At 37.2% G+C, this 27,701-nt stretch overlaps 1 protein-coding gene across 2 annotated transcripts in view; it reads left to right on the forward strand.

The window, feature by feature from the left end:
* Positions 1–27,701, forward strand: part of LONP2 (lon peptidase 2, peroxisomal) — a 95,772-nt gene that overhangs the window by 25,884 nt on the left and 42,187 nt on the right. For both annotated transcript variants that reach the window (XM_030833046.2, XM_060288284.2), the window contains one exon: positions 6,942–7,083. In XM_030833046.2, the coding sequence (XP_030688906.1) occupies positions 6,942–7,083 (142 nt within the window). The remainder of the gene's footprint in view (positions 1–6,941; positions 7,084–27,701) is intronic.

A 27,701-nucleotide genomic window follows, 5' to 3' on the forward strand; every position in this document is an offset into this window, starting at 1 on the left:
TCTTTTCAAGTGAGTATCCTTTCCTGTGTGTGACTATTGTTAAGAGGATTGAACCTAAAGAAAATGAGAATTTATTTTCTTTATGAGTCTTTTGTGAAAGGAGCTTGTGTATTTTCCTAAAATATGTGTAAATATAAGCTTTTTAGAAATGTGTGGGGCTTCCCTGGTGGCGCAGTGGTTGAGAGTCCGCCTGCCGATGCAGGGGACACGGGTTCATGCCCCGGTCCAGGAAGATCCCACATGACACGGAGCAACTAGGCCCGTGAGCCATGGCCGCTGAGCCTGCGCGTCCGGTCTGCAACGGGAGAGGCCACAACAGTGAGGGACCCGCGTACCGCAAAAAAAAAAAAAAAAAAAGAAAGAAATGTGTGGTGGGAATTGAGGTTATGATTGTTGCCAAATAAAAGGTTTGTGGGTTTGTCTATGACTCATTCTGCTAAGCCTGATTTTTGATACACCTTGCTGGTAAGCATGTACTCACTAGCCATCCCTGTACCAGATGTTTCACTAAACCGTAGAGCCATCTGCCCTTGTGCTACTGGGGACTTATTACCCAGCTACCCACTGAATTATCAAAGCCTGGTGAAAATTTCTGTTTGAAAACCTGTTTGGAAGCAGGTGGAGCGTGGGGTGTGGTGGTTAAGGGGAGGGGGTTGAGAGCAGAGTATGCGCTTGTGTCAGAGTTGCGGGTTGGAGGAGGTGATAGGAGGGGAAAGAACGGCAGAGGATTATAGCACAGCCACGGGGTGGAGTGTGTGGGCATTTGGGAACACCCAGGTCTTGGCATTTAAGTACCGGTCACATGCCCACAAGTAGAGTTCATGCAGAGTTTTGTTTTTCCCCAGCTTGTGAGTAGGCACCACTGTTCTGCAGCCTTAAAATAGCCAAGGAAAAACAGAGCTGCGTTCTGTTATCTTCCTTGCTTATTCTCGATTCTGTCACTCACTTTCCCCATTTTCCCATGCATGGAGCTCCAGCCTTTTGGTAGAAGTACCTGTTTATGTGGAGTAAGGTGCTAATAAGTTAGGAATTTATTTTTAAAACAACCTAAGATATGTCTTTTAGAGTTAAAACGATAATGAGGTGAAAGATGGGGAAGAAAAAAAAAGACTTGGTTTACATTTAAATCTTAAACTGGGAAAATATAGTGATCTGACTAAATATTGGCCCGTTGTTTTGGTTCATATTATTTTAAGTGGATAAGAGGAAGAATAGTCATGTTTATGCTCCATATTAACTAATGCATTTTTTTCAATTTAACATTTCTCATTATCTCCATTGGGATTTTTCTGTCTACTTTTATAAGCCATAGAATCTCTCTTCCCATCTGTCAGTTTTTATGACTTACATTTTTATATTTAAATATTATATTTAAATAATTTAAATCAGTTCATAGACATTAAGTATAAAGTGACTTCTTTTAGGATGAAGTTTTTTGAAATCATGTTTCTATAACGATCTTTTTTCATTAGCTGTTCCTCAGTGAAATATACTACTGTTGAGATATTTCTCAAGTTATTGTTGAGAGTAACTGGAAGTCACTGACCAGCTGTTTGTTCAGATGATAAAGTTCTATCATTGTAAGGAATTCTTGGCTCAATTCTTAAACAAGATGAGAAGAAAAATGAACTTTTCTTTCCACATTGATAAATTTTCATATGTAACCTGAAATAATGATGTTTTAAATAAATTTGCTGTTTCATTATTAGGGAAAAATACCTGAAGCAGCAAGCCTTTAAAATATTTTTAGCATGGTATGCCAGACATGTTACGGTTTGTATGCAGCTCTTCTTTTTTTTTTTTGCGGTACGCGGGCCTCTCACTGCCGTGACCTCTCCCGTTGCGGAGCACAGGCTCCGGACGCGCAGGCTCAGCTGCCATGGCTCATGGGCCCAGCCGCTCCGCGGCATGTGGGATCTTCCCGGACCGGGGCACGAACCTGCGTGCCCTGCATCGGCAGGCGGACTCTCAACCACTGCGCCACCAGGGAAGCCCTGCAGCTCTTCTTTGCCTCCGAAAAACTTTCAGGTTATCTTGAGGCCCCAGCCCAAGGCTTCCTCCATTAAGATAAGTGCAGTCAGTGATGATCCTATTCTCCTCTGAACTGACTACGTACTGTCTATTGTGCTCTTCAGTGATCAAATAATACAGGCCTCTGGCATTTCTAATATATTCCTATAGAGGTAAAACATAGATATATTAAAAGTAGGAGCTCTGTAGGGTAGGCGTTTTCACATGTCTTATACTCCTCTGTATCAGTCTGTGCTGCCAAGCACAGTGCCAAACGTGGTAAGTGCTCTCTAAGTGCTGCGTGAGTTCAAGTAGGATTAAAACGTGTTGGAAGTCATGCAGTCCTTTAGATGAGCACATCCATGCAAATGATTTAGGAATGACTGCTGTAAGAACAATTTGATTTGTTTAGACATGCTATATTAAAGACTATTTTCAGTTCCTTAAAGACTTTTTCTTTTTTAAAAAGAAATCATTAGGATCTCTTTTAGGTTTATTACTTTTGCCAACTTGAGAGGTATATATGTACACCCTTGGTAGAAAATTAGAAAAATAAAAGGAAAAAAATTCTCATGTTTTTCTACCATACAAAGGTAATCACCTTTAACATTTTATTTCCTGCCCAACTTTTCATTGGGCAGCTTTTGCCATTTTTTTTAAAGCAACAGAATTATCCTACCCTTTCCACTTAGCATTGTAACATAAACTTTTTATATTACAAATTGTTTGTAAATATCACTTTAATAGTTTGTGTTATAGCCCATAAGAGCTCCTTAATTGGATAGGCATGAAAAAATTGATGGTAAATGCCTGCTTTTCTCCTTCTCTACATGCTGGAAAAGAGGTGAGTAAAACACCCCTTATTCCTGACATTTATCCTGATATCCTTGGCAGTGACAGAATGACCAGCTTCTTGGATTACATTAGATTTGAATATATCTAGGGATGATGCAGAGTAGTAAAATAGTTGGTTACCATAGAGCTGTAAATAGATGATATTGTAATTTTGTGTAGTTGTTTTTTGAAGTATAACACAGACTACTTTTTGGAAAATTAAAAATGCTGATCTTGTAAATTAAAATTTTGAACTGTATAGACACTTTTGTTTTTGTGTATCTTATACACTAGTTGAATTGTCCTGATAAACCTGTGAACTGCCTGTAATAATTATACTTATGAATCCATATGTTATTTAGTTCACTTGTGTACTTTAAGAAAAACTCCTAGGTAATTACGTATTCAGGCTGAATAATAAGTAATTAAAATGATACATTCTTTGCAGACTTTCCTATATTGTGCTACATTGCTTTCTAGATGTTGTATCACAAGGAAGAACATAGAAAAGACAGTATTTTGCCCTCAAAAAAGTTATAGTTTGTAAAAGAATACTAGTTTCATTTATTTCCTACTTAATGTAGTTTCTCAGTAGGATATTTTGGTATGCTAATTTGTTCTTTTAAATGTTTGTGTTTGTTGAGTGATGTTGAAAGAGAACATTTTCATTTGTGTGTTGCTACATTTTTCACCGTCGGATTCATATTCCAAAGATTTATTCAAAGTTTATTCTGTAACTTCAGTTAGTGAATTGCCTGTTACGCATACTTTGTGGCAAAAGACAAGCACATTATAGATATTTTCAGTAGCTTACAGGCTCTGATAATAGTTGTCTTGGTTTGACATCTAGACTAGTGGTACACATTTGAGGACGTCACCTGTGATTAAGGAACTCTGGAGGCATTGAGCACACTTGTTGCTGTTGTAACTGAGCAAAGGGCTCGTTTGCTCACAGCACAGAAAGCTGAGCTCTGACAGTGGGTTTGTAGCAAAGGAAGGGTTTATTGCAGGGCGCCAAGCAAACGCATGGGAGACAAACCCCAGATCCAATTCCAGTTGATCTTTGACTGAGGGTTTTTTTAAAAGGCAAAGAACAAAAAGGCTGGGGTTAATTATCATCTTGTGACATTTCCTAATCATAGTTTCAGGAGTCAGGATGTCTCTGGTTTACAATTCTCTGGCCAGGTAGTCCCTGGCTCATCTTGCCCTGGAGAAATAACCTGAGTTTGTATGTTAATGATAAGATCTATAACAGTGATTTCAGTACATTAACAATGTTATTGACAACAGCAATTTCAGTCATCCGACTCTGGTTGACCAGTGTTGGCAGGATTGAGGTCAGAGGGGATAAGAAAAGGAGTAAAGTTTTGGATAGAGAGATTAATCATAAACTCGGTAAGAGAACTTGGTTTGGGGGGCTTGGTTTCACTATGAAAAGACATTTATAAGAGTTGCTTCTGGAACTTACCTGGTGGCGCAGTAGTTAAGAATCTGTCTGCCAATGCAGGGGACATGGGTTCGAGCCCTGGTCTGGGAAGATACCACATGCATAGCAGAGCAACTAAGCCCGTGCGCCACAACTACTGAGCTACTGAAGCCCGCGCGCCTAGGGCCCATCCTCCGCAAAATGAGAAGCCCACGCACCGCAATGCCGGGCGCACAGCAACAAAGATCCAACGCAGCCAAAAAAAAAAAAAAAATTAATTGAAAAAAAAAGAGTTGCTTCCATGAGACAGAGATTGAAATGGGATCCAAATTTAGGTGTATTGATTTCTGCTTTTGTATTTTTTCTAGGAAATTAGAAGTTGACTTTAAGTAGCTATTACTAATAACAATTATAATTAACATCTTTTGAAAGCTTACCATGTGCCACGTACTGTGCTTTGTGCTTTACCTATTATGTTCTCTCGTGATCTCATATAATCCATCAGGTTGGCACTGTTACTATCCCCATTTTAGCAGATGAGGAAACTGAGGCTTGGGTCATGTTATTTATGCAAAGCAGTACTCAGAGACTTATATGACCTTAACAATGGTGATAGAAAGATACTTTGGGTGCTATCATTGTTGATCTGTTGTCCTTAAACAAATAGGAGAAACAAACTTTTGTTTGGGGAACAATCTTACAACTCTATATGTGGCATCTAATCTGTATTTAGACCTACTTTCTGTCCTCAGAATGCTCACTGACTCTTTAGTGGAGGCAATATGCTTGGTACCCATGGATAAAACCTAGGTTGTAAGTATGAATCAGGCAAATTGTAGGGCCAGTAAATGTTGCAGACATTACAGTATTGGAAAGATCACTTTGTGAGGGGTGGTCAGGAAAAGTTTGGTAGAATTTCTGGGATTTACCTAGGTGGGGAGAGTATTAAGGGCAGGAAGTCACCATATTAACAAAGATAAAAAAGCGTAAGGGCTATTAATAGGACCTTTATTGTGGATGAAGCAAGAGCATAAGGGCAGCAAGTTAGGAAAGCTGGTGGGGACTGGATTGTGAAGAGCCTTGAATTCCAGACAAAGGAATTTGGACCTTATTCTCTAGGTTCTGGGAAGCAGTAGAAAGTTTAGGAGGAGTTGTTTGTATACTGTGACTAGTACCTAGATTTCCGCTTCTTCTTTAGAAAGGGCAGCTGCCTAGAATATTATTTTCTCTCCATGACTTTAGGTCTAGAATTGCAAGTACCTGTTTTTGAAATCTGCCTATCAAAAGCAGTAAGGGAAAATAAATTAATGCCCTTTCTTTTAAGGAATGACCCTTAGAGGCTTTGAGGTTTTTTTGTTTTGTTTTTAATTTCCCTTCCCTGCTTATTCACAGAAGGCTGACAAATCTGTAAGTTCTCTAGAGAGAGAATTTCAGAGAATTTATTAATCGTGAGTCTTGTCGTTCCTATATCCTGTTCTGAAATCTTGAAGTGTGCTAACTCCTTATTATAAGTTGACAGTATTTACTGTATCTGGTTGCAGGGCCTTGATCACTCCCCAAGATGAAAGGCATTCCCACGATATTTTTAAGGCTTTCTTGTCTTTTCAAAGGTCACTGTTGACTCTGTCCTACTTTATACCAGTCATGTGGCAGAACTGCTCCGTGAGCTGGCTTTGTGCAGATCATGAGATACGGCCGCTGTTCCACTTGCCCTTGGTTTGTTTCTTGCAGGCATTCACCCTTTTATGCCTGTTCACAAACAGCATTTGATTTGCTCATGGCTTAGGCAGCAAGGTTGTAACTAAAATTAGTAAACTGCTGCTTAAAATAAAGTTTTGCTGGCTTTGTAGAAAAGGCACTTTTTTCAGTTTGACAAGCATATTTTTATTTCATGTCACGTTGTGCATTTGTCAATTATGTAGATGATTCTTGTTGAGATATGTTAAAGCAGCCTCTAACATTTGAATGCATGACCTAATGTCTGGCTGAGCTTGGTTATGCCAATCAGTGTATATAGGGTGAACACAGTTTTATTCAAAAGGCCAGAATTAATGGAATTTTGATATAAATACTGTTGGCCCCAGGTCCTCTTACTACAGTGAATAACAAATTATTCCTTCTGAATATAAAAAAGTTGGAATTTTTCTTTCTTTTTTTGGGGAGAGGCCTACATTTTGAGTGGTCCTTTGAACCAATTCTGATTTCCTTTATGAAGATGGTGATGATGTTTTAGCCAGTTCTGAGTCAGCCATTTCAGTTTGTAAGAAGGTAGTTATGTTGGGGTTTGGTAAGTGCCAGGGAGGTGCCCAGAAAAACTAAGAAAAATGTGGGAATTAAATTCATAGGACTCTTTGGAAGTTTTAGAATCTCAAAGAGTAAGAATCATAACTATGTGATTTAAGGATAATTTTTTTCAGTTTCACTAAGTGGCAAAAATTAGATACAGTGTTTCTAATATCATGGGTAATTTACAGCCAGAATTCAATAGAAAATAAGATAAGAATTGAATCTCGTAACTCTTTGATGTATCACAGGGCTTTTAAAATTTACAGTATCTCTTTGCTATATTCCTGTGATAACTAAATGACTGTTTCCCAGTCCAGAGTTTCGATTTCTAAGTGATACTGCTCTGCCATCTCCCTGTTGCTAATCTACTATTCGCCTTCCGCAGACGCACCTATGTTGGCAGCATGCCTGGCCGGATAATCAATGGCTTGAAGACTGTTGGGGTGAACAATCCAGTGTTCCTGTTAGATGAGGTGGACAAACTAGGAAAAAGTCTACAGGGTGATCCTGCAGCAGCTCTGCTTGAGGTAAGATTTAGGAAATTCCCTGTCTGTAATCACACTGGAAGAGTATGGGTGGGTGAGAGTAGATAGTCATATTTAGGGAACATATACATTGATGTGGGTTTAACCATGGGAAAAACACTTTGATACAAACTGAAACCTGAAGCCATTTGATATTTAAATTAAAATGTCATAGAGATTTTCTTTTTTCTTTTTCTAATAATTCCCCTCATTTCTTTCTTTGTTTTTATCAAGTAGTTTAAGAAAAATTTTATGCATATTTATTGTTTAGAGACCAGTTGTTCTATAAGATTGTTACAAAAAACAGCAAGCACGTCTCCTCCCTGGGGTGCCTTATTTCCTCTTCTGCACTTTGATCCTCTGACTTTTAGTTGATTAGTCCATTTTCTAGAGATCATGGCTGTACTGCTTTCTTGATTTTAGAGTTTTTGGCATTATAGATTCCTATCTATAGGAGATGATTTTGCTTGCTTGCTTCCTTCTACCCCTACTATATCATTTTTATATCCCCAATCTCGCAATATAAATTTTATCCTGATTTTGTTAAGTCATTGTTGAGTATTTATACTATTATAGTTATATAAGTGCTTTTCACAGCTGAGCCATGTGGTGAACTATGATCACTTTGCTTTTTCTGTCCTTTTTGTTTTTCTGTGTTTTTAAACATGTTTTTAGAGTTAATAATCATCTTGTTTCTTTTGTTCACTTTCACCAACTGTCTAATTTTCATTGGGAGACTTCCAGACCCTTTGTGTTTTATTGGTTTTGTCTTCTCTAAGCCTCTAATCTGAACTGGTTGTTCCCACACTAGGCGCAGAGCTGTGGTCTGAGGATCTCCCTTCACCTCCCCCCACATTGGGTTTCCTGTTTTCCGTATTCCACGTCTTCCTCTTTCTTGGTTTATTCTCTCATTTTCCTGGTATTAGTCTCCCAGTAGCTTCCTGAGAAAGCTTGCATGTAAACGTTGTTCAACTTTGCATATCTGAAAATGTCTTTATGTTTCTCTCATACTTGATTGGTAGCTTGACTGGGTATAGAATTCCAGGTGGAAATAATTTTCCTGCAAAATTTTAAAGACATTTCTCCATTGTTTTCCAGCTTTCAGTGTTGCTATTGATGAGACTAAGTCTTTTGTGACTTGTTTTACTCTCTGAAAACTTTTCAGATCTCCTGTTTATCCCAGTGTTCTGAAAATTTACAATAATCTGCCCTGGCATGGGTCTTTTTACATTTTTGCTGATGCTTTGAAGGTTCTTTGTATTGGAAAATCCTCTCCTTTTATTTCTGTAAAATTTTCTTGAATCCTTTTGTTGATGATTTCTTCACCATTTTTGGGGAACTCCTATTAATTTGATGTTAGATCTTTAATTTTCTTATCTCTCCTATTACTCATCTTTTTTATTTTTTGTTCTACTTTCTGTGAAGAGTTCCTCAGCTTTATCTTTTAATCCTTCTATGAGTTTGTCATTTCAAAGAACCCCTTTTTTTAACTTCTCTGCATGTTCTTTTTATACTACCTTGCTCTTGTTACATAGTTGTAAAATGTTCTTTTGTCTCTGTGAGAAAAATACTAATAGATTAAAAAAAATTCTTTTTCCTTTCTTTGCTCCAAAGCTGCATTTATCTATTCATTATATATTTTTTCTGGCCTCTGTCTTTTATATTAGAGTCTTTCATTAGATGTCTGGCAGTTTTTGTGTGTTCATATTTAATAGTGAGACATGAAAAAGCTGATTGGAAGCTATGAACATATGAGAGGGGGCTTATTGATTACAATTTTCACAGTAGGGTTATCTGACTAATACATTTCATTGAGGAACCTTCTGTGTCAATAACTTTAGGTCTTTCTGTTGAGGCTGGTCAGATTTCTCAGAGAAGACTCTTTAAAAGTCTCTTGGCTTGAGAATGAAGGCCTGGCTGCCAACATTCTAGGAACCAAGCATTCAGCATCCTGGATATATGCATTCACCTGAACTGTTGTTTTCAGTATAGTATGTACTCTACTCAGCTGTGCCCAGTGTCACCTGCACAGGGAACCACTGCTTTATGTTCTTAAGAAAATCCCAGTACTTTGCTGGGATAGGGGAAGGGATCTGGTGTGCCTGACTGCTTCATAAATTTACTTTAACCAGTCCTCCTTATTTTGCCACCTCTGCCCCCACTCTTTACCCTGGTTTAAGTAAAATATTATTAATATTCAAACTGATTTGTAAAACCGAGGGAAAACTTGCTTTGTAAAAGGTTTTTTCTTGTTTATTTCCTTGCTTTGAGTTCCCTCTGGCTTCCTGTTTTTCTGTTTTTGTAATCTTCTTAGAACAGGATGGACTGGGACATGTGTCTTACGAACAGGGAGACCATACATTCTGTTTTGCATGGACAGTCCCAGTTTATGCCTAATTATTAATTGCACTCTCTTTTAGTCTTAGAAGTGGGTCCTCTTCGGACAATAAAAAGTACAGTTACCCTACTTTAAAAGCCCCAGGGCTTGGAGATAAGAGTTTGATTTGGTTTGGTTTTGCTTGTTTTTATTTGAAGACAGTTCTCTTCTGGCTCAGTAACTGGTTTACTAATCAGTACTCTGAATGATAAAATAGTGAACATTATTTAAGATTTTAGTGGTTTCTTAGTTGTTAACTTTGGACATGCAGTTTAGTTTAATTGGGGCACTTTTCAGATAATCTGACAGATTCTCCCGTTAGACACTTACTGTTACCCTGTTGAAAAGAACTGAAGAATAATTTCCTGATAGTTAGATTTCCCAACAGACTATATGTAGGAGTCCTGAAACAAGTCCACCAAAGACAGCTTCACAAGTAGTAGGAGAAGATGATTAAGCCCCCTGTATGTTTGTTTGACTGTATATTTCAAATGTTCACCTAGTGCTTTGTGGTGATTCAGTAATATTTGTTGAATTAAATTGATCTTTGATAACAAGCAGCTGATATATTGATATTTTCTTACCTGCCGTAGAACTTGGTATTCACTCTTCTGGCAATTTCCAAACTAAAAGTACAAAAGCCTCAAATGATACCTCAAAGTAAATGCCACCCTGGGCCACATGCTTATCTCTGATGTTTAGTGACGAATGGCATCAGTTCCTTATAGACTGTGGTATCTGTGAAGCAAGACGTAGATTTGGAAGAACCAAGTGTCTGGGTCCCTGACCTCCTCCTTCTCCCTGCCTGCCCGAATCCTGGGTAAAAACCTCTCATACCTCACAGGTTATTGAAGCAAATAAGAATATATATAAAAGCACTCTGTAAACTGTAAATCACTCTACAGATAATATTTTAATTAAATATCCACTGACATTTCTTTTGTGTTTGTTTTGAAAGCCACTTCAAATTTTCCAATACCAGTAGATCCCCCTGAATGAAAAAAATGAATAAATTCAATTACTCAACACCTTGTATTTAAAGTAGAATATTACTGAGAGTCTGGAATATTCAAGAGCATGTGTTTTTTATCTTTCCATATAGAAAACCTACTTTTTCAAAATTGACGTTTAGACATTATTTATAAAATTTACTCATACAAGATTATTTTTATTTTACAGCTAACTTGTATTAAGAGAATATGTACTGGATATGAAGAACATAATAGTAGATATAGAGTGGTTACTCTGAATAAATTAGAAAATAAACTTGTTCTGCCTGTAGATTCTTCTTGCCTTCATGTTACTCATGAAGAATATGCTGATTTCCTTGAGCTTCCATGGAATTGTTGCTTACATAAAACAGAATGTATTTCCAGCATACTGTTGTCAGCATAGAAATATTTACTTAAAATTTAGATACCTCTTTTTTTGGGGGCAGGGGGGGGCGGTTCGCAGGCCTCTCACTGTTGTGGCCTCTCCCGTTGCGGAACACAGGCTCTGGATGCACAGGTTCTGGACACGCAGGGTCAGCGGCCATGGCTCACAGGCCTAGCCGCTCTGCGGCACGTGGGATCTTCCCGGACCGGGGCACGAACCCGTGTCCCCTGCATCGGCAGGCGGACTGTCAACCACTGCGCCACGAGGGAAGCCCCTAGATACCTCTTTTGAAAATTTATTGGAAGAATATAAAACTAGATCTAACTACTTGATAAACAAATGTTGGTAGTAGAATTCAGGCAAGTCTGTTGTTGAATAGTGTTAAAATATTAGATGCAAGGAAAGTCCTTTTATGTAATTATTAGACTCAAAATTATGGAAGTTTTATCAGCTAGATTATTATCATATTTATAATTAATTCAAGATTCAGACTGTTCGTTAAATATAAGTGCATTTCTGAAATACACTTTTGTGTGAATGGGCAAATAAAATACATGGATACTACACCAAATTTTCTATATAGGCAATAATATTACAGTTCTAATATTAGAACTGAGCCACCAGGGAAGTCCAAACTTCTTTATTTAAAACTGAAGTTGTTGGGGACTTCCCTGGTGGCGCACTGGTTGGGAATCCACCTGCCAATGCAGGGGACACGGGTTCGAGCCCTGGTTCAGGAAGATCCCACATGGCGCGGAGCAGCTAAGCCCGTGTGCCACAACTACTGAGCCTGCACTCTAGAGATTGCGAGCCACAACTGCTGAGCCCATGCACCACAACTACTGAAGCCTGCGTGCCTAGAGCCTGTGCTCCGCAACACGAGAAGCCACCGCGATGAGAAGCCCACGCACTGCAACAAAGAGTAGCCCCCGCTCGTGGCAATTACAGAAAGCACACATGCAGCAACAATGACCCAATGCAGCCATAAATAAATAAAATTTATTAAAAAACGAAAAAAAACAACTGAAGTTCTTAATTAGAATTAGATCCAGTTGAGTCCTTCAAGATGGTGGAGGAGTAAGGTGTGGAGTTCACCTTCCTCCCCACAAATACATCAGAAGTACATCTACATGTGGAACAACACCTACAGAACACTTACTGAGCACTGGCAGAAGACCTCAGACCTCCCAAAAGGCAAGAAACTCCCCACGTACCTGGGTAGGGCAAAAGAAAAAAGAATAAACAGAGACAAAAGAATAGGGACAGGACCTACACCTCTGGGAGGGAGCTGTGAAGGAGGAAAAGTTTCCACACACTAGGAAGCCTCTTCACTGGTGGAGATGGGGGGTGGAGGCAGGGAAGCTTCGGAACCACGGAGGAGAGCGCAGCAACAGGGGTGCAGAGGGCAAAGCGGAGAGATTCCCACACAGAGGATCGGTACCAACCAGCACTAACCAGCCCAAGAGGCTTGTCTGCTCACCTGCCGGGGTGGGCCGAGGCTGGGAGCTGAGGCTCGGGCTTTGGAGGTCAGATACCAGGGAGAGGACTGGGGTTGGCTGTGTGAACACAGCCTGAAGGGGTCTAGTGCGCCACAGCTAGCCAGGAGGGAGTCCGGGAAAAAGTCTGGAACTGTCTAAGAGGCAAGAGGACATTGTTTCAGGGTGCGTGAGGAGAGGGGATTCAGAGCACCACCTAAATGAGCTCCAGAGACGGGCGCGAGCCGCGGCTATCAGCGCAGACACCAGAGACGGGCATGAGACGCTAAGGCTGCTGCTGCGGCCACCAAGAAGCCCGTGTGAAAACACAGGTCACTTGTGGCCCACCACTGTCAGGGTCCCGTGATCCAGGGACAACGTCCCCAGGCAAACACACAGCACGCCTCAGGCTGTTGCAACATTGCACTGGCCTCTCCCCGCATTCCCTACCCCTCCCTCCCCCTGCCTGAATGAACCAGAACCCACAAATCAGCTGCTACTTTAACCCCGTCCTCTCTGAGCGAAAAACAGACACCCTCAGGCGACCTACATGCAGAGGCGGGGCCAAATCCAAAGCTGAACCCCAGGAGCTGTGCGAACAAAGAAGAGAAAGGGAAATCTCTCCCAGCAGCCTCAGGAGCAGCGGATTAAATCTCCACAATCAACTTGATGTACCCAGCATTTGTGGAATACCTGAATAGACAACAGATCATCCCAAAATTGAGGCGGTGGACTGTGGAGCAACTGTAGACTTGGGGTTTGCTTTCTGCATCTAATTTGTTTTTGGTCTCATGTTTATCTTAGCTTAGTATTTAGAGTTTAGTATCATTGGTAGATTTGTTTATTGATTTGGTTGCTCTCTTCTTTTTTTCTGATATATCGATATATATATATTTTTTCCCTTTTCTCTTTTTGTGGGTGTGTATGCTTCTTTGTGTGATTTTGTCTGTATAGCTTTGCTTTTACCATTTGTCCTAGGGTTCTGTCTTTTTTTTTATTAGTATAGTTTTTAGTTGTTATCACTGGTGGCTTTGTTTTTGGGTTGGGTTTGGTTGCTCTCTTCTTTCTTTTTTTTAATTACTTTTTAATTTTAATAATTTATTTTAAAAACTTTATTTTCTTTCTTTCTTCCTTCCTTCCTTCCTTCCTTCCTTTCTTACTTTCTTTCCTTTTCTTTCTTTTCTTTCCTTTTCTTTTCTTTTCTTTTCTTTTCCTTTCTTTTCTTTTCTTTTCTTTTCTTTTCTTTTCTTTCTTTCTTTCTCCCTTTCTTCTGAGCCGTGTGGCTGACAGGGTCTTCATGCTCTGGCCGGGTGTCAGGCCTGTGCTTCTGAGGTGGGAGAGCTGAGTTCAGGACATTGGTCCACCAGAGACCTCCCGGCTCCATGTAATATAAAACAGTGAAAGCTCTCCCAGAGATCTCCATCTCAATGCTAAGACCCAGCTCCACTCAACGACCAGCAAGCTCCAGTGCTGGACACCCTATGCCAAACAACTAGCAAGACAGGAACACAACCCCACCCATTAGCAGAGAGGCTGCCTAAAATCATAATAAGTCCACAGACACCCCAAAACACACCACCTGACGTGGACCTGCCCACCAGAAAGACACAGCCTCATCCACAAGAACACAGACAACAGTCCCCTCCACCAGGAAGCCTACACAACCCACTGAACCAACCTTAGCCACTGGGGGCAGACACCAAAAACAACAGGAACGATGAACCTGCAAACTGCGAAAAGAAGACCCCAAACATAGTAAGTTAAGCAAAATGAGAAGACAGAAAAACACACAGATGAAGGAGCAAGGTAAAAACCCACCAGACCAAACAAACTAGAGCAAAAAATAGAACTAGAACTAAAAATTTCACAATTTGTATGGAAACACAAAAGACCCCAAATAGCCAAAGCAATCTTGGGAAAGAAAAATGGAGCTGGAGGAATCAAGCTCCCAGACTTCAGACTATACTACAAAGCTACAGTAATCAAGACAGTATGGTACTGGCACAGAAACAGAAATATAGATCAATGGAACAGAATAGAAAACCCAGAGATAAACCCACGCACATATGGTCACCTATGTTTGATAAAGGAGGCAAGAATATACAATGGAGAAAAGACAGCCTCTTCAAAAAGTGGTGCTGGGAAAACTGGACAGCTACATGTAAAAGAACAAAAGAAATTAGAACACTCCCTAACACCATACACAAAAATAATCTCAAAATGGATTAAAGACCTAAATGTAAAGTCAGACACTATAAAACTCTTAGAGGAAAACATAGGCAGAACACTCTGTTTTTGACTCACCTCCTAGAGAAATGGAATTAAAAAAAAAAATAAATGGGACCTAATGAAACTTAAAAGCTTTTGCACAGCAAAGGAAAACATAAACAAGATGAAAAGACAACCCTCAGAATGGGAGAAAATATTTGCAAATGAAGCAACTGACAAAGGATTAATCTCCAAAATTTACAAGCAGTTCATGCAGCTCAATATCAAAAAAACAAGCAACCCAACCCCAAAATGGGCAGAAGACCTAAATAGACATTTCTCCAAAGAAGATATACAGATTGCTAACAAACACATGAAAGAATGCTCAATATCACTAATCATTAGAGAAATGCAAACCAAAACTACGAGGTATTATCTCACACCGGTCAGAATGGCCATCATCAAAAAATCTACAACAATAAATGCCGGAAAGGGTGTGGAGAAAAGGGAACCCTCTTGTACTGTTGGTCGGAGAGTAAATTGATACAGCCACTATGGAAAACAGTATGGAGGTTTCTTAAAAAACTAAAAATAGAACTACCATATGACCCAGCAGTCCCACTGCTGGGCATATACCCTGAGAAAACCATAATTCAAAAAGAGTCACGTACCACAATGTTCATTGCAGCTCTATTTACAATAGCCAGGACATGGAAGCAACCTAAGTGTCCATCGACAGATAAATGGGTAAAGAACCTGTGGCACTTACATGGGAATGTTACTCAGCCATAAAATGAAACGAAATTGAGTTATTTGTAGTGAGGTGGATGGACCTAGAGTCTGTCATGCAGAGTGAAGTAAGTCAGAAAAACAAATACCTTATGCTAACACATATATATGGAATCTAAAAGAAAAAGAGAAAAAGTTCTGAAGAACCTAGGGGCAGGACAGGAATAAAGATGCAGATGTAGAGAATGGACTTGAGGACATGGGGAGGGGGTGAGAGAGTGGCATGGACATATATACACTACCAAATGTAATAGATAGCTAGTGGGAAGCAGCTGCATAGCACAGGGAGATCAGCTCGGTGCTTTGTGACCACTTAAAGGGGTGGGATAGTGAGGGTGGGGGGGAGATGCAAGAGGGAGGAGATATGGGGATATATGTATAGCTGATTCACTTTGTTATAAAGCAGAAACTAACACATCATTGTAAAGCAATTGTACTCCAATAAAAATGTTTAAAAAAAAAACTAGATCCAATTAGTAATTAAATCAAGTAGTATATTTACTACTTAGATACCACAGACATATTATCTTCTAAGATGTACAACTATCGTCAAAGAATGTCAAAGAGACTTAGGAAAATCCAGCTCTAAACTTTTATAAATGAAAAACTTGAAGTCCAGGATATGATATTAATTTTTCATCTCATCACATGCTATGTTTACAATTTAAATTCTGAAACTCTAGCAGAGTAAAAAATGCCTTAAATACTGATGTTATGAGAGAAGAGTAGGTGAAGACCCATACCCATTTTTCTGCTTTCTTTTTCTCTCTGCCGTCTCTAATTAGGGGAAAGACTGCAATGAAAGATGAACTAAGCTAAATTAGGGAAGCTTAAGACTTGTTAATCGTTACTTTTCAATGCTAGCAACCATTTTTACCAGTGCCCAAGGCATAGTTGCAGATTACACAAAAATATCTTAATGTCTTTGTTAGCCTTTTTCTTTTCTTTTTATACCCACTTCCATTTTCTGTCTTTCCTGTATTACCCACCCACCGTACCCCCCACATATACATGCACCAGCTGCCACCAGACTATCCACTGCCCTCCAGCCCTTAGCTATATTCTGAACCAAAATTATTATTTCTCATTTCCATCCTATTTAAAATTCCTGGTATTAGACTTTGGTGGTGATTGGATTGCATGATTAAATTTACATGAAAACTAACCTTGAATGAGTTGGGATAATTATTGGTATGAATTTGTGACTGGATAGTCTCCAAGCGTTTCTTTTCCTCTGCTGCCAATCTCAGGGATGCTATATCAGGGAATCAGCAGACCAGCGTGTGGCCCAAGTTCTGGCTCTTGTCATCTTTCTCTACAAGGACCCCCCCACACACTGGATTCACTAGTAAAAAAGGAAAATAAAAAAAAAGAAACTTGAGAGAAGTAGACAGTAAATGGTAAATTGAGAAAAAATAAGTTGAGAAATAGAAATTTGACTAATGAATTGAGAAATAATGCATTGGGTTTAGTGTCTACATCCCAGGTTTCCAGGAGCAAGCACTTTTCAAAATATCCTGTCCATTTAGGGAAATATTTTACCAGTATTTAGCAAGTTATGTATTCCTATTTTTTACACAAGGAATAGACAGTATTTAAAAATTATATAGGAATCTCCTTTATATTAATGATTCTGTTTTGCCAGAAATAAATGAAAACATTTGAATGTTCTACAAAATGTATGCTTAGCCTTGGGCAGTTTAATTCACAAATGGAGATGGGCTTTCAGATTGAGATGTCAGCTGATTGCCACTCATTAAACCGAAGCAGCTCACCCTTTTAACAAATTGTTATTTAAAGATATTTTATTGATTAATTTTTTTACAGCTCTAGGGTGTGGTATAATTGACATATAGTAAAGTGAGTATATTTAAAATGCACAATTTGATAAACTGTGACATATGTATAAATTATGAAGCCATACAAATAATCAAGACAGTGAACGTAGTGATTCCACTTCTGAAATGAAAAATTCATAGAGAGAATCAGCAGTCGTCTTGAACTCATAGAAGAAAGAACCAGTGAATTTGAAGATAGATTGATAGAGATTATACAATCTGAAGAACAGATTTAAAAAATGAATAAAATGAACAGAGCATTGGGGAAATGTGGGATACTGTGAAGCACACCAGTATGTGCAGAAGAGGACAGGAGAGGGAGATGGGATCAGAAAAAATTTTCAAAGAAATAATGGTTGAAAACTTCCCAAATTTGATGAAAAACATAAATCTACACAACCAGGAAGCTCAATGAATTTCATGTACGATAAACACAAATCTGTAGATACATAATGTAGTAAAAATGCTGAAAGACAAAAACCTTTGGAAGCAACAAGAGATGGTGTATCCATTCATATTTTGATGGATGTTTGGATTTTTCAAGTTTTGGCTGTTACAAATAAAGCTGCTATGAATACACATGTATTAATACAAGTCTTTGTATGGACATACAGTTTTATTTCTTTTTGATAAATAAATACCTAGGAGTGGAATGGCTTGGGCAAAGTGGTAGGTATAGATTTAACTTTTTAAGGAACTGTCAGATTGTTTTCCAAAATGGTTATGCTGTTTTCCATTTCTACTAGTAGTGTGTAAGAGTCCCAGTTGCTCCACATCATTGCCAATAATTGATATGTGGTAAGTTTTTGTAATTTTAGTCATTCTGGTGGGTGTGTTGTATCATCTCATTGTGGTTTTAGTTTGCATTTCCCTAATAATTAATGACTTGTTGAGCATCTCTGCATGTGATTATTGGCCATCCTTTGTGTCTTTTGGTGAAATTCCAATTTTACTTTTCGCTTTTAATTGAGTTGTCTTTTCATTGTTGAGTTGTAAAAATTCCTTATGTGTTCTACGTAGATTTCCTTTGTCAGGTACATATTTTTCAGATATTTTCTTCAAATATTTTATTGACAGTGTTTGTTGAAGAGCAAAAGTTTTTGTTTTTTTATAAAGTCCAATTTAAAAAGTTTTGTTAATGGTTTCTTTTGAGTTGTAATTAAGAAATCTTTACTAAACCAAGGTCACATGGATTTTCTCCTATGTTTTCTTCTACAAGTTTCATAGTTTTAGCTCTCACATTTGAGTCTATGATTCATGCTGAGTGAATTTTTGTATATGATGCATAGTAAGGGATCAAGGTTCCTTTTCTTTTTGCATATAGATATTTAATTGTTCCAATACTATTTGTCAAAAAAAGTATCTTTTCTCCATTGAATTGCCATAGACATCTTTGTCAAATGTGGGTTTTATATTTCTGAGTTCCCTATACTGTTCCATTAATTTATGTTTATGCCAATACCACACTGAGTTGATCACGTTGCTTTATATTAGGTCTTGAAATCATTTAGTGTTAGTTGTCCAGCTTTGCTTTTCTTGTCTAAAAATTTTTCAGCTATTCTAGGTTCTTCGCATTTCCATATAAATTTTAGAATCTGTCAATTGCTCCAAAGCAGCCTGCTGGGATTCTGCTAGGATTTTAATTGGCATTTCATTTGAACCTGTAGATCATTTGGGGAGAATTGTCATCTTAAAAATATTGTTTCTTCTCAAAAATATTGTTTCTTCTCATCTGTGAACAGATATATCTCTGGGGTTTTTTTAGGTCTTCCTAACTTTCTCAGCAATGTTTTTTCACTCTCAGCATACAGATCTTGCACTCTGTCAAATTTATCCCAAACTATTTCCTATTTCTTGATGCTATTTTTTATTTCAATTTTTGATAATTGCTAATATAAAGAAAGAGTACAATTTGTATTTTGTATATTAACCTCGTATCCTACAACTTTGCTAGTAAACTCATTAATTTTAATCACCTTGTCTCTCTACCTTTTTTGTTTGTTTGGCCCCTGTGTTTTATGTTAGGGCTTTCCTCCAATCTTTGGTGATTCTTCGATGTCTCTTTATATATATATAAGGTGTGACATTAAGATTATTGAACATTTTGTGTGCACGTGTGAGGCTTGATACCTGGTGGGCTTCATCAGATAGTGATAAGTTGGGGGTGGGGTTCCCCAAATTTCAGGATCTGTAAATCTTATCTCTTAGACCAGTCGCTATTTTCAAAGAAGGGTCCTGTGGTATCATCTGGTAGAGGGTGTCGGGCAGTCTGTATTGTAAACCTACTATTCTAAGCTGCCTGTAGTTAAAATTTTGACTTCCACTTTCACTGTTTTTGTATTATAATAATTATATTATAATTTTGATGTTTATTATGTATTTAAGTATATAACTTAAATAATTTCTAATGTACTGTCTACCACTTATGTATTGTCTAAGTATGTAATTTAAATAATTTAATTTTGGAGTTTAGTGAGGAACATTTTTATACATATTTCATAGATTCTAGGAAACATAGTTTGTGTGTGTGTGTGTGGATACATATATATCTGAATACAGCAATATTTTAACAAGAGTATATATGTGTGTTATGAGATTGCTATTCTCTAGGTTTATAACTTTATTTTTTCTGCATGTTGTGATATACAGAAGTGCATTAAACTTGCCATGACAGTTTTTTTTCTGTCAGTTTCACTTTATAATTTCTAATTTTTTAATTACATTTTAATAGTATTTATTTCTTATGTCATCATTGTGTCCATTTCCTGCTATCTAGTACAGCCATTTTCTTTGTTCCATTCTTACCTTGGTTTCTCCTTAGGCTGGTAATACTTTTGCAGTTCATCCTTCCTTTTTATTAGTGTATACCAGGTACAGCTTTTTTTGAATTTTTAACCTTCTTGTTTCATTATGTTTTATTACTATTTCATATAATCAATTTTTAGATTACTTTTGACTCTGCCTGGAAGTCTGGATGTTCAATAGGCTTTTCAAATATTGTACTAACTGGTATGTTGGGACTTTTGACATCTGTGGTTTGGTTGTTTTCTGTCCCCTTTTTAAAAAAGAGACCTAGTATTTTTCCTTTGAATTATATCATTAACTGTATGGACAGTTTGTTAGATCAGAAGGCATGTATTCTGTTTTTTTAATACTACTTGTGATACCTTTCAGTTACAAATCACACATCTCTGTTTCTCTTAAGTATCAACACCACAAATGAAATATATTGTCCCTCCCTTGTATAAAATGAAATAATTAATACACAGTAATCTGTCCCTTCCTCATCTCACTACCTAGTTACTTTAGAGGATTTAATTTTTTTACATTATGAATCTTTATCAGAAACTATTTTTAACTTTTATATTCTTTCTTTTTTTAAATTAATAGCTTTCTTTAAAAAAAGCAGTTTTAGGTTTACAGTACAATTTGAGTGGAAAGTACAAAGAGTCCCATATAACCTCTCACCCTCCCTCCCCCAGTTTCCCCTTAAAATTGATGAGTCAGTATTAATACATTATTTTAACTTAAGTCCATACTTTACATCGGGTTCACTTTGTGTTGTACATTGTATGGGTTTTGATGACTCTGTAAATGATATGTATCCACCATTACAGTATCAGAGAGTATAGTTTCATAGCCCTAAAAATCCCATGTGCCCCACTTACTCATTCCTCCCTCCCTCTCGCCAAGTCCCTGGCGATCACTGATCTGTCTCCATATTTTTTTCTGTTCCAGGAATGTCATATAGTTGGAATTACACAGTATATAGCCTTTTCAGGTTGGCTTCTTTCACTTAGTAGTATTCATTTAAGATTCTTCCATGTCTTTTTCTGGCTTGATAGTTCATTTCTTTTTATCACTGAATAACATTCTACTGTATGGATGTACAACAGTTTGTTTATCCTTTTATTGAAGGACATCTTAGTTATTTCTAGGTTTTGACAATTATGAATAAAGCTTCTGTAAACATTTGTGTGCAGGTTTTTGTGTGGACGTAAGTTTTCAGCTCACTTGAGTAAATACTAGGGAGTGCAATTGCTGGGGTCATAAGGTAAAAGCATGTTTAGTTTTGTGAAAAACTGTCAAACTGTCTTCCAAGTTGTCTGTACCATTTTGCATTCCCACCAGCAATGAATGAGAGTTCTTGTTTCTCCACATCCTCACCACCATTTGGTGTTGTCAGTGTTTTGGATTTTGGCCATTTTAATAAGTGTGTAGAGTGTTTTGTTTTTGTATTCTTTTTTGTAAACATATTTCCCACCTTTATTTTTTAAATAAATTTATTGACATATAATTCACAAACCGTAAGATTCACCCCTTTAAATGCGCAATTCTCTGGTTTTCAGTATATTGACAAGTTGTACAGCCATGAACATTATCTAATTTTGGAACATTGTCTTTGCCCATGTACCATTAGCAGCCACTCTCCATACCCCACCACCACCAGAAGCCCCTGGAAACCACTCATCTTTCTGTCTCAGCAGATTTGCCTGTTTTGGATATTTCATATAAATAGAATCATACAATATGTGGCCTCTTGAGACTAGCTTGTTTCACTTATCATAATGTTTTCATGATTCCTCCATGTTGTGTGCATCAGAACTTCATTCCTTTTCATGGCTAAATAGTATTCTCTTATATGAATATATATACCATATTTTGTTTATCATTGAGCGGTTGATGGGTGTTTGGATGGTTCCCACCTTTTGGTTAATTCTGAATAATGTTGCTGTGATCATGCATGTACAAGTTTCTGTGTAAACATAGGTTTTCAGTTCTCAGTGTATGACTAGGAGTAGAATTGCTGGATCATATGAAAATTCTGTATTTAACATTTTGAGAAACTTACAAACTGTTTTCCAAAGTGGCTACACTATTTTACTATCTCACTAACAGTGTATGAGGGTTCCAGTTTCTCTGCATCCTCATCAACACTTGTTGTTGTCTGTCTTTTTTATTTTAGCCATCCATTTGATTTAGTATGTGTGAAGTGATAGCTCATTGTGGTTTGATTTTCATTTCCCTAATTGCTAATAATATTGAGCATCGTTTCATGTGTATATTGGCTATTTGTATATCTTCTTTATAGAAATATCTATTTAAATGATTTGCACATTTTTAATTGGGTATTTGTCTTTTTCTTGTTGAGTTCCTTATATATTCTGGATATAAATCCCTTGTGAGATACATCATTTGCACATGTTTTCACCAGTTTTGTGGGCTTTCTTTTCACTTTTTTGATGGTGTTCTTTGAGGCACAAAATGGTTTTAATTTTGATAAAGTCTAATTTATATGTATTTTTCTTTTGTTATTTTGGTTTTAATTGTCATATCTAAGAAGTCATTGCCTAATCCAAGGTCATGAGGATTACTCCTACATTTTCTTATAAGAGTTTTACAGTTTTAGTTCTTACATTTAGATCTATAATCCATTTTGAATTAATGTCTGTATGTGGTGTGAGATGTCAGGATCCGCCTCATTCTTTCGCTTGTGGATATCCAGTTGTCACAAGCACCATTTGTTGACTTCTTTTTCCATGTAATGTTGCCCTTGTGGAAAATCAGTTGACTATAAGTGTAAGGGTTTATTTCTGGACTTCCATCTCTACCATTGATCCATATTTCTATCCTTATGCCAGTACCACACAATCTTGATTACTGTAATTTTGTAAAAATTATTGAAATTGGGAAGTGTGAATCCTCCTGATTTGTTCTTCTTTTGCAAGATTGCCTAGCCCTTCTGGGTCCTTTTTACTTCCATACAAGTTTTAAGATCAGCTTGTCACTTTCTACAAAAAAGCTAAATAGAATTTTGATAGGGATTCTGTTGAATCTGTAGATCACTTTGGGGGATATTGCCATATTAATAATATTAATTCTTTGAATCCATGAACGGGGAGTCCTTCTGTTATTTAGATCTTCTTTAATTTCTTTCAACTTGGTTTTTGAGTATATGTCTTGCAATTCTTTTGTTAAATGTAAGTGTTTTATTCTTTTTGATACTATTGAAGAAAATAAATTGAATTATTTTCTTCAATTCTTTTTCAAATTGTTCATTGCTTATGTAAAGAAATACAAATTGATTTTTGTATATCAGTCTTGTATTCTGCAACCTTTCAGAACTTGTTTATTAGTTCTAATGGTTTTTTTAGTAGATTCCTTAGAGTTTTCCCATGTACAAGATCATGTCATATGCAAATAGAGATACTTTTACTTTTTTCCAGTCTGGATGGCTTCCCCCCGACCCCCAATTGCCCTGGCTAGAACCTCCAGTACAATGATGGATAGGAATGGCAAGATCTATTCAGATTTTCTATTACTTTTTGACAGATTACTTTCAATAGTTTATATCTTTCTAGAAATTTTCCCATTTCATTTAGATTATCAAATTTGTTGGCATACAAGTTTGTTTATAGTATACTCTCATTTCTTTTTTATTTCTGTAAGGTTGATAGTAATGTGACCTGTGTCATTCCTGATTTAGTAAGTTGAATGTCCTTGTTTTCCTTACTCAGTATGGCTAAATGTTTGTCAATTTTATTGAACTATTCAAAGAACCAACTTTTCTTTTGTTGATTTTTCTCAATTGTTTTTCTTGTCACAGTTTCATTTATTTAAGGATTATTCTCTAATCCTTCCTTTTGCTTGCTTTGTATTCAGTTTGTTCTTTTTCTGCTTTCTAAAGATGGAAGGTTAGTTTATTGATTTGGAATTTTCTTTAGTATATGCATTTACAGCTATCAATATCTTTATATGCACTACTTTAGCTGCATCTCATAAGTTTTAGTAACTTATATTTTTGTTTTTATTCATCTCGGAATGGTTTCCAATTTCCCTTGTGATTTCTTTTTGATTTCCCTTGTAATTTAGGGGTTAATTTCATATTTTTGTGAATTTCCAAATTTTTAAAAATTATTCATTTCTAATTTTATTGCATGGTGGTCAAAGATTATACCTTGTATGATTTCAGCCTTTTGAAATATAGATATTTGTTTAATGGCTTGCTTATGGTCTACCCTGGAGAATGTTTGCATGTGCACTCGTGAAGAATATGTATACTGCTGCTGCTGTTGGATGGATTGCTCTCTAGGTGTTTGTTATGTCTAATTGGTTGATAGTACTATTCAGGTCTTCTGTGTCCTTGCTGATCTTTTCCCAGTTTTACCTGTTATTGAACATATAGATATATTTATTTATAATATATAGATTATCTCTATCCATGTATATCTATAGATATGATAGATATCTAGATATACTCATGTAAAGAGATTTATTGTAAGGAATTAACTCATGTAGTTATGGAGGCTGGGAAGTCCAGAATCTATAGTGTGGGCCAGCAGGCTTGAGACCCAAGGAGAGCTGATAGTGTAGACGAAGTTTGAAGGCAGTTTGCTGGAGAATTTCCTCTTGCTCAAGGAGGCCAGTTTTTTTGTTCTCTTCAGACCTTCAGCTGTTTGGATGAAGCCCACCCACATTATGGAGGCAAACTTACCCAAGGTTCACTGATGTAAATATTAATTTCATCCAAAACACTCTCCAAGTTGACACATGAAATTAATCATTGCAAATAGTATGTAAAAACTTAGTTTCAACAAGCCCTCCTTCCCTCAGCCCTCTTTTGTACCATTTTTCGCATAGAAAATACATCTCTATACACTGTAAGCTTATCAACACAGTAGTATATAGTTGATTCTCATTATTTGCAGTAGTTATGTTCTATAAAGTTACAGCAAACACTGAAGTAGCAAATACTGAATTATTGCTCCTTGAAGAAATACAGGGTTAGCTTCCTGCAAGCCAGTTTGTCATCAATCAGTACATAACCTTGTTTTATTTGTGTTTCTGTTTAAAGTTGCCTTATTTATATATTTAATATATATTGTTGATTCATTAACATTAAACTCATGACCATAACCCTATAACTCACGCCTGAATGAAGCTATCTAACACACGTGTTTTCTCCGTAAGGCACATCACGGCCTTCTTGCTCACAGGAACAGTAGACAGCACTTCAGCACTGCCTTTGGGGCTTTTTAAAGAGCAGAATAACTAACAGAAAACACAAAAATGAAAACCTGGAACTAAATAGACTGCAAGGAGGATCCTTGCTTAGAATATGAGAATTAAAATAAGAAGGCAGAGCATCATGTTTGACCTCAGCTGGAAATATGCACCTTGGGTGATGTGCTATACCATGTCTGCAAACGACTGCAGAAGCACTACAAGTATTAATTTTGGAGTTACAAATAAATTCTAGCAAGTAGGTGAATTTGCAAATATAAAATCCATGAATAATGAGGATCAGCAGTAATTATCGTTTAATGAAGTTTTTTGAATCAGATAAGAGAACATAAAAGTCACAAACAAAAATGCATTATATTGTCTTTTTAAAAAATTTTATTGGGGTACAGTTGATTTACAATGTTGTGTTTCAGGTGTGCAGCATAGTGATTCAATTATACATGTATATGTATTCATTCTTTTTCAGATTCTTTTCCCATATAGGTTGTTGCAGAATATAGAATATAGTTCCCTGTGCTATACAGTAGGTCCTTGTTGGTTATCTATTTTATATATAGTAGTATATGTATGTTAATCCCAAGCTCCTAATTTATCCCTTCCCCCTTCCCATATACTGTTTTTTATATTTACTGATGTAATTACTTTTATTAGTGTTCTTTTTGTGTGTGTTTGGATACAGTTTAGTGACCTTTCACTTCAGCTTTTAATATGTCTTATAGTGTGGTCTGCTAGCTACAAATTGTTTCAGTGTTTTGTTTTTTTTTTTAAATCTGGTAATATCTTAATTTCTCCTTCATCTTTGAAAGATAGCTTTGTTGGATATACAGTTCTTGGTTGAGTCTTTTTTTCTTTCAGTATGTCCTCTTACTGCTTTCCATCCTCATGGTTTCTAATGCAAAGTCAGTTCTTAATCTTATGGAGGGTCCCTTGCACTTAATGAAAACAGTATTTTCTCTTGTTGCTTTTAAGATTCTTTGTCTTTGTCTTTTGACAGTTTGACTATGATGAGTGTAGGTATGAATCTCTGAGTTTACTTAGGGTTTGTTGAGCTTATTAGATGTGTCAATTAATGTTTTCTAATGTCCAGTAGGTCCCTGTGGCACTGTTCATTTCTTTGCTTTTTTCTTTCTGTTCCTCAGATTGATTAATCTCAATTGACCTATCTTCAAGTTCATTGATTCTTTCTTCTGCCAGCTAAAATTGCTAGTTAGCCCATCTAGTGAATTTTTCATTTAAGTTACTATATTTTTCAATCCTAAAATTTCTATTTGCTTTTTTTATGATTCCTGTCTCTTTATTGATATTTTCTATCTGTTAGAACATTGTTTTCATAGTTTCTTGTAGTTCTTCAGATGTGGTTTCCTTTAGTTTTATTTTTTAATTGTAGTAAAATACACTTAACATAAAATTTGTCCTCTTAACCAATTTTAAGTGTACAGTTCAGTGGTGTTAGGTATATTCACATTTTTTTTTTTTTTTGCGTTACGCGGGCCTCTCACTGCTGTGGCCTCTCCCATTGCGGAGCACAGGCTCTGGAAGCGCAGGCTCAGCGACCATGGCTCACGGGCCTAGCCTAGCCGCTCCACGGCATGTGGGATCCTCCCGGACCGGGGCACGAACCCGTGTCCCCTGCATTGGCAGGCAGACTCTCAACCACTGCACCACCAGGGAAGCCCTATTCACATTTTTATGTAACCAATCTCTAGAACTTTTCTGTCTTACAAAACTCTATACTCATGAAACAGCAACTCTCCATTTCTTCCTTCCTCAGTGCCTGGCAACTATCATTTCCCTTTCTGTTTTTATAAGTTTGACTAATCTATTCATCTAATATAAGTGGAATCATACAGTACTTGTCTTTTTGTAACTGGTTTATTTCACTTCACATAATATCTTCAAAGTTCATCCGTGTTGTGGCATTAGTTTTTTTGAACATATATATAATAGCTGGTTTTAAATCTTTGTCTAAGAAGTTTGACATCTGGGCTTCTTCAGGGACAATTTCTGTTCACTATTTTTTTTTTCTTTTACTGATTTTAGGCCATAGTTTTTTTTTGTTTTGTTTTTTGGTTTTTTTTTGCGGTACGCGGGCCTCTCACCGTTGTGGCCTCTCCCGTTGCGGGGCACAGGCTCCAGACGCGCAGGCCCAGCGGCCATGGCGCACGGGCCCAGCCGCTCCGCGGCATGTGGGATCCTTCCGGACCAGGGCACGAACCCGTGTCCCCTGCATCGGCAGGCGAACTTTCAACCACTGCGCCACCAGGGAAGCCCCTAGGCCGTAGTTTTGTATTTCTTCATGTGTCTCATAATTTCTTTGTTGAAACCGAATATATATAATGTTATAATTTTTAAATATATAATTAGATTTCCCCCTCCCTCAAGGATTTGTTGGTTTGTTGTTGTTGTTGTTATTTGGTTAGTTTCAGTGTTCTTCCTGGTCTCTTTCTGTAAAGTCTGTATTCTTTGTCATGGGTGGCCACTGAAGTTGCTGCTTGTTTAGTGGTCAGCTAATGGTAGGACAGAGATTTCCTT

Source organism: Globicephala melas, chromosome 19, assembly GCF_963455315.2.
Source record: "Globicephala melas chromosome 19, mGloMel1.2, whole genome shotgun sequence".
In the NCBI taxonomy this organism is placed as follows: Eukaryota; Metazoa; Chordata; class Mammalia; order Artiodactyla; family Delphinidae; genus Globicephala; species Globicephala melas.